Source organism: Marmota flaviventris, chromosome 1 (genome assembly GCF_047511675.1).
Source record: "Marmota flaviventris isolate mMarFla1 chromosome 1, mMarFla1.hap1, whole genome shotgun sequence".
In the NCBI taxonomy this organism is placed as follows: Eukaryota; Metazoa; Chordata; class Mammalia; order Rodentia; family Sciuridae; genus Marmota; species Marmota flaviventris.
In genome coordinates, this window is record NC_092498.1 from 68,654,472 (window position 1) to 68,668,818 (window position 14,347).

The 14,347-nt window shown below is 37.0% G+C and overlaps 1 protein-coding gene across 1 annotated transcript in view; it reads right to left on the reverse strand.

The window, feature by feature from the left end:
• Elapor2 (endosome-lysosome associated apoptosis and autophagy regulator family member 2) overlaps nucleotides 1-14,347 on the reverse strand; it is an 86,102-nt gene that overhangs the window by 23,430 nt on the left and 48,325 nt on the right. The window contains exons 12-17 of the mRNA XM_027932709.2: nucleotides 13,474-13,611; nucleotides 11,750-12,013; nucleotides 10,881-11,054; nucleotides 7,681-7,870; nucleotides 6,134-6,230; nucleotides 5,390-5,491 (exon numbers count right to left, since the gene is read on the reverse strand). Of these exons, the coding sequence (XP_027788510.1) occupies nucleotides 5,390-5,491; nucleotides 6,134-6,230; nucleotides 7,681-7,870; nucleotides 10,881-11,054; nucleotides 11,750-12,013; nucleotides 13,474-13,611 (965 nt within the window). The remainder of the gene's footprint in view (nucleotides 1-5,389; nucleotides 5,492-6,133; nucleotides 6,231-7,680; nucleotides 7,871-10,880; nucleotides 11,055-11,749; nucleotides 12,014-13,473; nucleotides 13,612-14,347) is intronic.

Below are 14,347 nucleotides of genomic sequence, written 5' to 3' on the forward strand. Positions count from 1 at the left end.
AAGGTACCAATATCTCGTACATCAATTTAGTTCCCTCTGGGATAAATGTGCCACATGCCTCTTTGCTTAGTGGGATTCTATGCAAATCTCTGCTTATGAGGAAGTGGAAGAGAAATGGCAAGATGAAAGAACATGGAGTGACAAGAACCAGAGAGGCAGTCGGGAGATCACTGCATCGTGACTATGCCACTTCTTAGCCACACAACCTGGGGCCTTGTTTCCTGCTCTGTGAAGTGAAATGGGTTTGACTCAAGGATCTCATTGACACTATGGCAGATCTATTATGAAAGTAAAAATGGTTCCCACAGCCTGCTTTCTAAGAAGGACTTCATATTGTGATGGCAAAACCAAACCTGGTTATGAAATGAAATTATGAAAACATTATGGTAAGAAACCAATGCCTGGAGAAAGGGTCAGTTCTCCTCCCCTCTTTCAGCCTTTCTCCAGGAAGCCTAATTAAACATGGGACCCTACCTTTTGGATTGTAAATAAATGCCCTAGGAGTCTGACTACTCCTTCTTGAAATGTAACAGATGCCTGTGAAAAGACCCCTTTCTTCTTATCTGTTTCTGTGAGCATGCTTTATGTTAAAGACCCTGTACAAGGCCTTTCGCCCCATAGAGTAGGAATTTTTTTTTAAAGAGGAAAAAAGCCCCAGTGATAGGATGGGTCTAAATGATGCCAAATAACCTATCAATGTTGTGAGAAACTGTGGATCAGGGCTCAGAATTTGGAGTTTTGTTTTCCTCTGGGCCCTCCACGATAAAATAGTTTGGAGTTCCCCTCCGGGGACTGCTTGCTGCTTTTCAACCAGTGTGTTTCCTGCAACAATATAACCTTTTCACCTTCCAATAATTTCTCATGATTTTGTGAATAGGATGTTTTGTTTGTTAGTTTGTCTGTTTGTAGTACAGGGGATTAAACCCAGGGCCACTTGCATGCCAGGTAAGCACTCTATACTGAACCATATCCCCAGGACTCATGATTTTTAGAGTCCTTTGGACACACACTTAAGTCTGCATTACTCCTAATGAAAAAGGAGGCTTTGATTTCTCTGTGCACCTCAGATTATAACTTAGGTTTAGAAAGCCTGGAGAGACATCTATTTAGGAAGTTTGGAGGTTTATCTAGGGATCTTTACAGTCTATTGGGTTGGTAGTATATTCTCTACTTAAGGGGCAAACTTCCCTACAAAAACTCAAAAGTCCATTCCAGCTGTCAGATTGTACAAGGCAGACTCCAGGCTGCTAAATTTTCATCTAAAATGTCTCACACCCTCCACAAACTTTGTGGAATTAGAAACCAAATACATTTGCCAGACAAAACAGACAGGTTGGTGTTTTCAATTGCACAAGAGTAGGCAGCCCAGATGACGTGCTGCTCCTGTGAAGTTCACGTGTCACACAGAAAAAACACACATTCCCTTTTTCTCACCCAGAGTAAACCCACATTTCCCTTTCTCTCCACCCCGCATTAAGACATTTTCACTTTTCAAGGGCTGAGGGTCTTTCAACAGTTTCCTAGGCCACTGAGATTCAAAATCTCAACCAACATTACTACTGTTAATATCCTTTGGCCTGATTTGCCAGTATTCTTGGCCAAGAAGGAGAATTCCTGGGGATGGAATCATTTTCAAGCTACCAAGGTCTCCCTCTGAGACTTCTTAGTCAGTACAGTAGGCTTCTCAAGGACTGGGGTCTAGTTAGCATCTCTCAATCTACCCTGGAGATCTTAAAGCTTAAAAAAAAAAAGTGCAAAATAAGACCTCTTAAAAAGCAGCCTGAGAAACCCGTTTGTAGGAAATCTTTATTCAGCCCTGAAGCTAAAAAAAAAAAAAAAAAAAAGAAGAAAGAAAGAAAGAAATCCAATTATTTCAGGATAAGCTGCTGTTTCTCATGTTCTGTCCCTGAGCTCCCCCTTGTGCCCTGATGGGAAATAGATTCAAGGGAAAACTAGAGGTCAGCACATTTAGACTGTGGGGTTTAAGCAGTACCCTAGAGGAATGGTCTGTACACATTAGGATGCATCACAACTTCAGACAAAGAGCTCTCAAGATACAGTGAAGACTCTACTCTGAAGACCATGGCATTTTAAATCAGTTTTTCACAAAACCAAGAAGCAAAAATCTGTCTCTGGGGGAAAAAAAGCCATATCTAAAAATATAGGTTAAGATAAATTATTCTCAAATTTTAATATGCAACATAATCACCTTGCGTTTTTAAAAATATTCCTGTGTTAACCTCCAGACATTCTGTAAGTTCTAGAAATCAGTTTTAAAAATAGAGACCCTAAGGTATTCTGTTGCAGATGATATTGAAAAACCCTGGCAAAGACAGTTAAGTTCCCTAAGTGGCAAAGATTGCCAGAGGTGAGAAACGAAATTTAACTGGTTTTCTCCTCTCAAGGAAAAGTTCACTTTCTAGATGCCATCATTTAACCCTTTGAGACTATTTTTGTTATTACATTAAAACATCAAGACGTACCTTAGCAGAGTCAGAGTAATAATTTCTCTTAATGTGAGAACTATCCTTTAGGAGCATGATTTGTTTGAATCAAAGACCTAGCAGAGGCATCAGAAGCCATCCCAATTAGGCTCCCAGAGACTAGACCTCAAGAGGTTAGTTGCAAGGTCCAAAAGGGACCTCAGATGTGCTACAGTAAATAGAAGGAGCACCTGAACTCCAGGCTCTCTGGCAGACTATCAGAGAATGATGAAAGACTTGAGCTTTTATCACTGTACCCTCTGAACACATCTTTTCATAAAGACAGTGTGGTTTGCTGCCTGGACTCTGGCTTAGAGGCTGCAGAAGGATCTTCTGAGGCTACAGAGCATCTGTCTCTCCCTGCTCCTTTCTCTGCCATCTATTACCTTTTATACTCCTCTCATCACGTTCTTTTCTCACCTTGAATAGGTGAAAATAATAATTAATTTGTAGGTCTGTGAAAACCAGAGAGATGCAGTTTGGTGAGATGTGAATGCTGGTATGCCTTTATACCCCAAAAGAAACCAAAAACAATGTGTTACCACTATAATTATTTTTAGGATACACAAAATGAAGCAACGCTTAGACCACTGATTTCCAATCCTGATGTGACAGAAACAAAATAGCTTAAAATTTCTCAGGGGTTATTATGAAATTATAAAAAAACAAATATCAATCATTTTCTTTTTCAAAATACATGACTTTGCAGTTTAATGGAGAAAAATCTTCAAGTCTAACTATAATCCAAAGATAATTTAATACTAATAAGAATAGAAATAATCTATATACTGAACAATACATGTGAAAAATAATCTAAACACTGAACAATAAATGTGAAAAATAAAAATCAAGAGACATTTGAATGTCCCTCAGATCATGAAAGCAGCCTTTACTTAAGTTGATAGTTTTCTAAACCCAGGAAATTGCTTATGCTCCCCTACTGTGCCCACACAAAGTGAACTGTATAATCATATCTAGACTGTGGAGCGCTGCTTCCTCAATGCCAGTCAGTCAGGGAAATGAACTGTATTTTATCCTATAGGCCAGACTCACTAGTGATTCCCCTATCATTAAACAGAAGTCTGAGGAGCTGGAAATGAATCCTACAAACTCTCCAACCTGGTCCCATCCCCTTTCAGAGAAAGAAACTATAACTCGGAGGTTAGATTACTTAATCAAGATCACCCAACAAGTTGGTGTTAATCTTGTACTAATCTAGGGAAGTTCCTAATCCAGCTCTCAAGGAAATTAAGATGAAACACTAAGAATAAATCTACACATTGTGGGGTCGGGCTCCAAATTCCTTAATAGGACGCCCATAGCACAAAAGTTAATAACTAGAATCAACAAATGGGACTTACTCAAACTAAAAAGTTTTTTCTCAGCAAGAGAAACAATAAGAGAGGTAAATAGGGAACCTACATCCTGGGAACAAATCTTTACTCCTCACACTTCAGATAGAGCCCTAATATCCAGAATATACAAAGAACTCAAAAAATTAAACAACAAGATAACAAACAACCCTATCAACAAATGGGCGAAGGACCTGAACAGACACTTCTCAGAGGAGGACATACAATCTATCAATAAGTACATGAAAAAATGCTCACCATCTCTAGCAGTCAGAGAAATGCAAATCAAAACCACCCTAAGATACCATCTCACTCCAGTAAGATTGGCAGCCATTATGAAGTCAAGCAACAATAAGTGCTGGCGAGGATGTGGGGAAAAGGGTACACTTGTACATTGCTGGTGGAACTGCAAACTGGTGCGGCCAATATGGAAAGCAGTATGGAGATTCCTACGAAAGCTGGGAATGGAACCACCATTTGACCCAGCTATCGCCCTTCTCGGTCTATTCCCTGAGGACCTTAAAAGAGCATACTATAGGGATACTGCCACATCAATGATCATGGCAGCACAATTCACAATAGCTAGACTTTGGAATCAACCCAGATGCCCTTCAATAGATGAATGGATTAAAAAACTGTGGCATTTATACACAATGGAGTATTACGCAGCACTAAAAAATGACAAAATCATGGATTTTGCAGGGAAATGGATGGCATTAGAGCAGATTATGCTAAGTGAAGCTAGCCAATCCTTAAAAAAACAAATGCCAAATGTCTTCTTTGATATAAAGAGAGCAACTAAGATCAGAACAGGGAAGAAGAGCATGAGGAAAAGATTAACATTAAACAGAGACGAGTGGGGGGAGAGAGAAGGGAAACTATGGAAATGGAAGGAGACCCTCATTGTTACACAAAATTACATATAAGAGTTTGTGAGGGGAAAGGGAAAAAAAAAAAACAAGGGAGAGAATTAAACAACAGCAGATGGGGTAGAGAGGGAAGATGAGAGGGAAGGGGAGGGGGGATAGTAGGGGATAGGAAAGGTAGCAGAATACAACAGTCACTAATATGGTATTATGTAAAAATGTGGATGTGTAACCGATGTGATTCTGCAACTTGTATTTGGGGTAAAAAATGGGAGTTCATAACCCACTTGAATCAAATGTATGGAAGATGATATGTCATGAGCTGTGTAATGTTTTGAACAACCAATAAAAAAAAAAAAACACTAAAAAAAAAATAAATAAATAAATACAAGGACACAGTGTAATTAATTGTACCTAAATAACTTTCAAAAGAATTAGATATTCAAGGCAAATGGAATACGGATATGGGGAAATATTGATATCGACCAGGTACCTATTCTTTCTTCTTCACCCATGCTTAGTATATCCCTCAACAAAATCCTACAGATACCTTTGTTCTCTTTCTGCTTTATTCCTATAAATAATGTTTTAAAATAAGATTCTAGATTTTTCCTCTAAAAATATGTATATATCTATTATATGTATTATAAAATACAAATGTTGAACAATCACATATAAATAAGAATACCTGGGGACTGAAATCATGCCCGCTCCAGGTTTAGTAGGATTACACCTCATTTTCACAGCAGTTGATCGGCCATTAATACAGGATGTTGTAGTTGTGGAAGACCTATTATGAGGCAAATAGTATTTTAAAAAACAGAGGTGACACAGATCATGTGTATAATCATTCTCATGCTCTATAAAGAAGAAAAATGTATTAAAGTTTGCTAATTTAGAATACAAATTCAGGTCTCTTATTTTGACTATGCCAAGTTGACAACTTTCCCAGGTAAAGTGACAAAGCTATAATCAAGGTGTTTGGTAAAGCTATAGAATTTTAATCAAATTATAATCAAAATATTCTTAAAGGGAACAGGGTTCAGATCTACTTAGGTTGATGTTTTGATGTGTGAATTAGAATTACTACCTAGACAATGAACTAGAGTGTCCTTATTGCCTAATTTAAAAGTGCATATGTGTGTATGTAAATATATAATATATACATTTGTGTGTGTGTGTGTGTATTTGAGAGAAATCACATAAGGCTTTTTAAATATTCCAAGTTTCCTACTTTTTACTAAGACATTTAATGATCAATTTTTTTTATTATCTGTTCAATTCAAGCTACCATGCTAGGCACCCAGAGGTGATATTATATATCTTCCCAGGAACTTAACAATAGAGAATGGGAAATAAAAATCCATATATAGAGATATATATGCGTTCCTTTTGATAAAGAATAGTCAAGGAAAGCAGTATCTTCACTTACTTATAAAAGAAATGCACATCTGGTATTTGGCTTGGTGAAACTGGGAACATGTCTTCTTTTATATTAATGTTTTGCAATGTGGTTTCAACTGTTACGCCTAGATGACATTAAAAAAGAAACTATTAAGCAATATGGGAAAACTAGTTTTATTTAATTTCTGTACATCTGAATAGCAAATAGCTTTACTTTGATAACTGTCATTTCGCCAGAAATACTGCATTAAATTAATGCATTCCTGGTAAAAATAAGGAACTTCCCAAACACTCCAAAAGATAAAAAATTCTACTCCCTGGCCTTGCAATTTAACTTAAGTTACTTAACTTCCCTAGGTCTTATTTTTGGATCTGTTGAATGCATGAAGTAACCTAGATACTCTCTAAAGTTCTTTCCAGTTCGATTAGTTCAAAAATCTACTTTTAAAATTGTTATCCTCTGGTGAGTTTTGTCAATATGCTAGGCTATTTTGCAAATATAGCTTCTTGATCATGGTTCAATATACACATATTTGACAAAGTAAAATTTTCTGTTCCCAGCCAGCTGCGGCAATGCACATCTGTAGTCACAGCTACTCAAGAGAATGAGGCAGGAAGATCACTTGAGCCCAGGAGTTCAAGACCAGTCTGGATAGCACAGAAAGATATATGCCATTTCAAAACATATACACTTCAATATATACATGTGTAAAATATATTTGTAATACATACATATTATATAACATATGTGAACACTAATAACTTCCAGAAAATAACTCTAAAATGTTCTTGATCTAATAAGCAGAAAAGCAGGACTTTTTAATAAGAGGCAAGAAAAATGATGATAGAACTGAAATGCCAGCATTAACAGCATCTTTGCTTCTAACAGAGTTCTGGTGATGAGTGCAAGCCAAGTGATGGGCCTTGTCCTGGAATCTGAAGCTGCATGCCTATGAAGAAGAGAGCAAGGATTCTCAAATATCGCTGCACATCACAACCACTCATGGCACTTGCTGGATTCCAAACCCTCACCCCAGAGGTTCAATCAAGGTCAATGAACTTGATTCCTAAGAATCACTACTTACAAATCTGGTTTCTTCTAAAAACGTCCCTATAGCTTTCAGGACCCAGATACCTGGAGCACATGGGGAGAAACTCAGCACCTCACATTTGCTACCAGTTTACTTTGGATCTCAGAAAAGATTATGTATATTAGTGGCACATACTATAATTTAGATTTAGATTATGTTTGTCTACTGTTCTTGCTTTGGTTTTTTGTTTTGTTTACTTTCATTTTAAAAATTATTTTGCTTTTTAAACTCTTAGAGAATCTGACGAAAGGCATAGAACATGATTTATCATATGAGTTAATATGTAAATTCAGAATCTTGTACTCTGGGAGGTTGATCAGTAGATCCCACACACAGAAGCTTTTAAAACATTTTACAAAATAATGATTTAGAGTTACCTGTTTGTCTTAATCTTCTGTGGTAAACACCAGTGCCATAACAAATTACCATTACCATAATTTTAGAATAAATGCATGCATGCATATATTAACCATGGGGAACTTACCTAAAAATGTGTCTGCCAGAATGATGGACTGGGATGACAAGGCTGCTCGGAAACCCTTACTTTCAGAAGGGATAATTGTTGACTGGCACACAAAAGCCCCTACCAAGTTGGTGTAATCATCTGATCCTGCCACCATTTCCTTTACTGTAAAATCCGATATGTTATTAGTACAGAGAGCCATCTTCTTCCCCTAGGAAACAAAGTCGCAAGAGGTTTTACTGAAAGTCAGTCTCTAAACTGAATCTCAGTTAGTCTTGCTCTAGGAGAGCTCTAGGAGAGCATGGCTCTCTCTTCATCACAGAGATTCTGATTTAAGGGATCTGGGGTAAAGCCCAGGCATTAGTGTTTTTTTAAAAGCTCTCAAGGCAATGTAAATGTTCAGCCCAGGTTGAGAGCCACTCCAGTTATTCAAGCTCTACTGTTCTTCATTCATGTTGGATGGAAGCCATACAACTAAGTCATCTATGAGAGTCCAGTTCACAGGATATGAAGGAATGCAAAGAGACCAACAAACTGCTGGCAAAGGTTTTAATGCCAAGGAAAAAGGCTTGCCTTGCCTTCTCCTTCACAGGCCTGAGTGTGGCATGAAGATAATATGAAAGCTGAAAAAGAAAGCCTAAAAGTCATAATGCAGCAAAAACCCAGCACGTCCAAATTCTAAACAGTATCTTTATTCACCTACTGCAAGTATCTTTATTCACCTACTCTTAGATCCAGTGATGTGAATCTGTTTAACTATAAAATGAAGACAATATAAGAGGTTAATTTTTAAAATTATTTAGACATTAGCTAGAATGCAAAATTTATTTGTAAAAATTGAAAGATGGTTTAAACATAGTATATTTAAATATACTGCTGTCCCAACGCAAAGAACTATAGCTTGCTCCATAATTTCCAGAAAGAAATATAAAAAGAAAATAGGAAAACTATCTCATTTATCTTAGATATATAGACTGTGCAAAGAAAGACATAAAGTAGAGCCGGGTGTGGTGGCAAAAGTCTGTAATCCCAGCAGCTCAGAAGGAGGAGGCAGGAGGATCACAAGTTCAAAGCCAGCCTCAGCAATTTAGCCAGGCGCTAATCAACTCAAACCCTGTCTCTAATGAAATACAAAATAGGGTTAGGGATGTGACTCAATGCTCAACTGTCCCTGAGTTCAATCCCTGGTACCCCAAAAAATAAAGTAAAATAAAATAAAATAAAGACATAAAGTATACAGATTTTTCTTTCCTAATGCAATTTGCAATCATGACATATAAATTTTTCTCCCTCTACAAGTCCTTCTGACCCCAATAAGGATTCTATATATTTTTTGCGAATCTTAAATTGTTGAAGCTAAGGCAAAATAATGGAAAAGAGCAGAGAGAACGTACTGAGGAAAGAAAGGGAAAACAAAGGAAAGACTAAAATAAAATAAGTGAGAATAAAAAGAGCCAGGCGCGGTGATGCATGCTTATAATCCCAGCAGCTTGGGAGACTGAGGCAGGAGGATGGCGAGTTTAAAGTCAGGCTCAGCAAAAGTGAGGTGCTAAGTGACTCAGTGAGACCCTGTCATTAAATAAAATACAAAATAGGGCTGGGAATGTGTCTCAGTGGTCAAGTGTCCCTAAACTCAATCCCTTGAACCCACTCCCCACCCCCCAAAAAGAAAAAAAAGAGAGAAGATGGAAGAAGAGACAGTAGAATAAAACTAGGAAATGTGTTAGATAATGGAATTAACCTCATTCCGTGCCTCATATAATATCTGACATACAACAGGTATTTAATATAAATTTACTTATTGAACAGACTGGGTGACTAACCCATATAGTAAGTATGTATGTTGGATCTCTCCATGTAAAGTCAGGAAAGGACAAATACACATCATGTAAAGTGTATAGATCTGTTTTTTTTTTTTTTTAAACTTCTGTGTTCATCAGATCTCTATTTCCTTTTAACAAGTTTGATACAGCATTTCATAATGAAGAAAATATTTAGAAGTTACTATAGAAAGAGACACGGAGGAAATGCCTTATTATATTCTCAACTTTGTTGATGGTATATACATATACATTCTTCACAGCACCAACTTCATATGTCCATAAAAATATTGGACACGTAGATCCACTAAAAAAAAAAAAGTATCACTTAAGTTTGTGCTTCCTCCAACAACAAAAAAAATCCATTATTAGCAGAGGCAACCTTATCAATTGATATTTGTCCCTGCATATCTCTTTTTTATTTTGTAAAACTTCCTCTTAACAATCACTTTTCTTCTGAAGACACAAAACTGACAATATGAGCACGCTGGTTGATTTGTTAACTTGACTGGCTGAAGGAAAGCCTGGAGAACTGGCAAAGTATTAATTCTGCAAGTGTTTATGAGGGTGATGCTGGAAGAAACTGGTGTGTAAGTCAGTGGACCTACTGGGAAGGTGCACCTCAAGGTGGGTGGGCACAATTCAATTAGCTGGGGATCCAAATAGAACAAAAAGGCAGAAGGAAAGGATTTCTTCTCACTTCTGGAGCTGGTTCTTGACTTCTCCTGCCCGGGACATTGGAACTTCAGGCTCCCTGGCTTTGGGACTCCAGGGATCACATCAGCAGCCCTACTCCCACCACCCACCCACCTCTGGGGTTCTCAGGCCTTCAGTCTCAAATGAGAATTACACCACTGGCATCCTGGTTTTGAACCTTTTGGACTAGGACTCAGACATGCTGCCAGTATTCCAGGGTCTCCGACTTAGATGGGATTTCTTGGCCTCCATAATCACATTAGCCAATTCCCCTAACAAATCCTTTCTCATATAAATTTTTTTCCTGTTTTTCTGGAGAACCATAATACAATAAGCAAGAATAAAACTCTCAAATCACAATTGCTTGCCTGAAAAGATAGGTGGGGTTTGATAAGCCTCGCCCAATTTTATCAGGAAAAAGAAAAAGAAAAAGAAAGACTCTCAATGCACTTCACCACAGTTTCAAGTCTTGGGGTTCAGCTAACTGAATAATGCTTTGATGGACAGAGAACCAAATGATGTCAACCCTGGTAAAGAAAGCTGTAAATATGATAAGAGGGAACAGAGGATTTAAGCAATCAAAGCTCAGTTCCTGACATTGGTTTTTAGTTCCCAGGGAGATTTTACTGGTTTACCAACACAGAAAATATCAGCTTAATCAGAGCTAGTATATAGCTCTGTCTCTTCTTGATATCTAAAACTCACCTCATGCCCACATAAACTGATATTGAAGAAATGGAAATATTTTGTTCCTTTGGAGGTGAAGCTGGGCCCATTCATTAAGGAACCCACGCTGCTGAGGTTGCTGAAGTCATAATGCAAACTCTGATTTTCTTTTTCATGGTAGAAAAAGCAGTCGCTATAGCAAACTGAGTGATCCTTTATTTAAAGAGAACAAAACACAAAGAAACAATATTGAAATAAAGAAAGTATTAACTACTACTAAAAATGTGTCCTTAAAAGTTCTAGGTATAAAAACTATTTCAGTAATTTTGTCTTTGTTATATTTTACCATCCTAATACAGAAAATTTCTACATTGTAAATTTTTCTAGGCAGAGTTTAGAGGCCTCAGATTCTTTTAAAGTCAGAGTAAAGTTATTCTCAAATAAGTTTCTTATAGGAAGGTACTTTAAGAAATAGTAAAAATTTCCTGTTATGCCAATTTAAAACTACTTTCACTTCCATCTGTAATATAACATTAACCTGTACTTTAAATGTTGTAAGATATACTTTCTACATCTCAGATAATTCCTACAGCCAACCTACAAAAGTATTTTATGTGCTCTACCTTAATAATGCATAAGAAATCAATTCTAACATTTTTTGGAAAACATTTCTTATTTGAGTTCTTTGCTTAATATTTTTAGTTCTTAGTAACCAGCCCATTCATAGTACGCATTCAGTGCTGCATAAACATAAAAAAGACAGCAAACAGGAAAGGGAATTAAAAACCTCTTTTTTTTCCCAGAATAAATAGCAACGTTATAACTTCTACAGAAACATTAAGGGGAATTCTTGAGTTGACCTATTAAAATATGCTTCTCTGAGAATAACCGAAACACAGCCTACTTACCTGAGTGCTTTTACTCCCAGGCCCACAGGGAATACAAGCCTCCTTGCCATAGACCTGATGTATGGACAGGTAGGTGTCAGGTGGACACTCCTTGCACTGGTTGGTTTCTTTCTCAATGTAGTGGCCTGGGGGGCAGGGGACACACGATGAGCCCGACTGTTCAGAACCAAGGGCACAGGCACGGCATGAAGACGCCACCCCATCAACTGCATTAGTGGCTATGATAGAATAGATCTTCACCATGTCATTGATGAACCGTCTATTCTAAAAAGAAAGCAGAAAGTAATGACTTCTGCCTTGGAGCTTAGTTGTACAACTAGATTACATTTTATGTTGATATCACCAAAACAACTAAGTAGAGTGTTCCAACCTAATAGTTTGTAATTGACAATGAATTAATATCACTCTTATTTGGTCCTTCTTTTTTAAAAAATCCTAAATCTTGAATTTGGAAACTTGGAGTCTCACCACAATTGACATGAGATGTGTCGTATTTGGTATAAACTCGAGCATATTTATAGACTTTTATGTTTGGAAGAACTGCTGAACTTTAGCAAAGGAGCAACTTTTCTCTCATCATTGTTTATTCAGGTCTAAGTCTAAATCTAGTGATACACTGAGGTAGGGTAGAAAACCAATAGACTAGGGAACAGAAAATCCTGGAAGATTAGGACCTCTCGTCCCCACTCAGACACTAGCTGTGTAATACTGATAAAATCACATCACTCCTTTCAGCTTTCCTTCTCTTCTCTAGTGTTTTTGCTCATAAAGGTATATTTATTTCTGCTGAAAGGATATGAAATAGGGAGCAAGATCCTGGATCTTACTATATTTTCCTTCTTGTGATATTGGGTTAATTAAGGTCTGGTTTTCATCAAGCAGTGAACTTAGCTCTAGTAGAATAATGTTTATCCAAATGGCATTTTTTTTGAACCTGGGCAAAGATAGAAAAGAAGTGAAGAAAGAAGTAAGATCCCATCACATGTTCATGACCCACAAGATGGTGATCTGAACTCTCCTGAAGAACAAGTGGAATCAGGTAAAATCTGAAGAATAGGTTCCTCACTGGAAGCCTCAAGGGAAGACAGAAAATGCACTAATTTGCCGCCACAGCATTAAGGCCATTTCTGAACAAGATATTCACCTTGTTCTCATCCTGCTAAGGTCATATGTACGAAGACCCACAAAAAAGAACAGTCCTACTACCATCAAAACACACAATGGAATTTACTTAGGGCAGGGGGGAATGAGGTCTATGTAGCCAGAAAAATACAAAAAAGGAAATGATCTTGTGTGTTAACCCAATTGTGTGTACTGACACATTCCCTAAGAGATAAAATCATAGAAAAATCAAACAGCACCAGATAATTCAGACAAAGAAGACAGTTACCAACCTTCTCAAAATCTCAGAAAGCTTTAATAGAGACAAGTTTTTAAATAGCTATAAAATTAGATTTTCTCTTAAGCTTTAAGCAACTATAATTAGTTCAGAATTCAGAATAATTCAAAGAAATATTGTTATTACATTTCAGACATTCTTACCCTCAAAAGATAAAATAAGTTACCCATTTTTACACCAATCCATTACTTAGCCAGATGACTGATTCCACATGAATAAAAATCTAAGTCTTTTTCATCTATATTTGCGCGATCTCTTTGTGTGCATCTCCACAAGGGGGCACCATCTTTATGTATTTAAAAAAAAAAGAGTGTTTGGAACTTACATCTTGACCTTGATTAGTTCTCTGGAATGCCCATGTAAATGTAAATGTGGCATTCTTGAAGATGATGTGGGTGTATGCTTGTTTTTCTTTGGTTCCACCCCATGATTCCACCACATTGGTACTTTTTCTATTAATATCCTAAAAGAGTGGAAAAATATAAAATAAAGCACAAACTCAGTATTAATAGACATGTAATATATTTTACAAATAAAGACTGCTATGTTTCATCCACAGAGCTCCTGTAAGTCTAGAATAGGGCCTGGAAATTTACATTTTAATTTTGACAGCAGCATAGATGATAGAGTAGACATAACAACAAAGTAAGAGATTATTGACAGTCTAGTTGAAAGACAATAGTTTGAATTTCAGCAATGGCACCATCTAACAGATTAAAGAAATAAGGAAACAGCACCAGAATAACTGAAGACCTATTGGTTATTTGTGGTAAATAGATGTATTGAAGATCATCCATAATTTCTTTCACTGCTATAAAATCAATATTTTTTTTCAGAATAAATTAGTCTCCATTTAAGTAGTTAGTAATCACAAAACATTCAAATCTCCACATATCTTGTATATTTTGGGGGAAGTCGTTAATGATCTATTAACTAGTTAATAAAGGGTTGCTGAGGAAAAACACAAACAAAAACAGAGCAGATCTATGAAGTCACTATTTAAATGTACTGTTAAGCCAGATGCCATGATGCACAGATGTAATCTGGCAACTTGAGAGGCTGAGGCAGGAGGCTCACAAATGAGATCATCCTTGGCAATTTAGCAAGACCCTACCTCAAAATAAAAAAACGAAAATCACTGAGGGTGTTGCTCAGTGGTTTCATGCTCCTGGGTTTAATTGCCAGTACTGCCCCAAAAA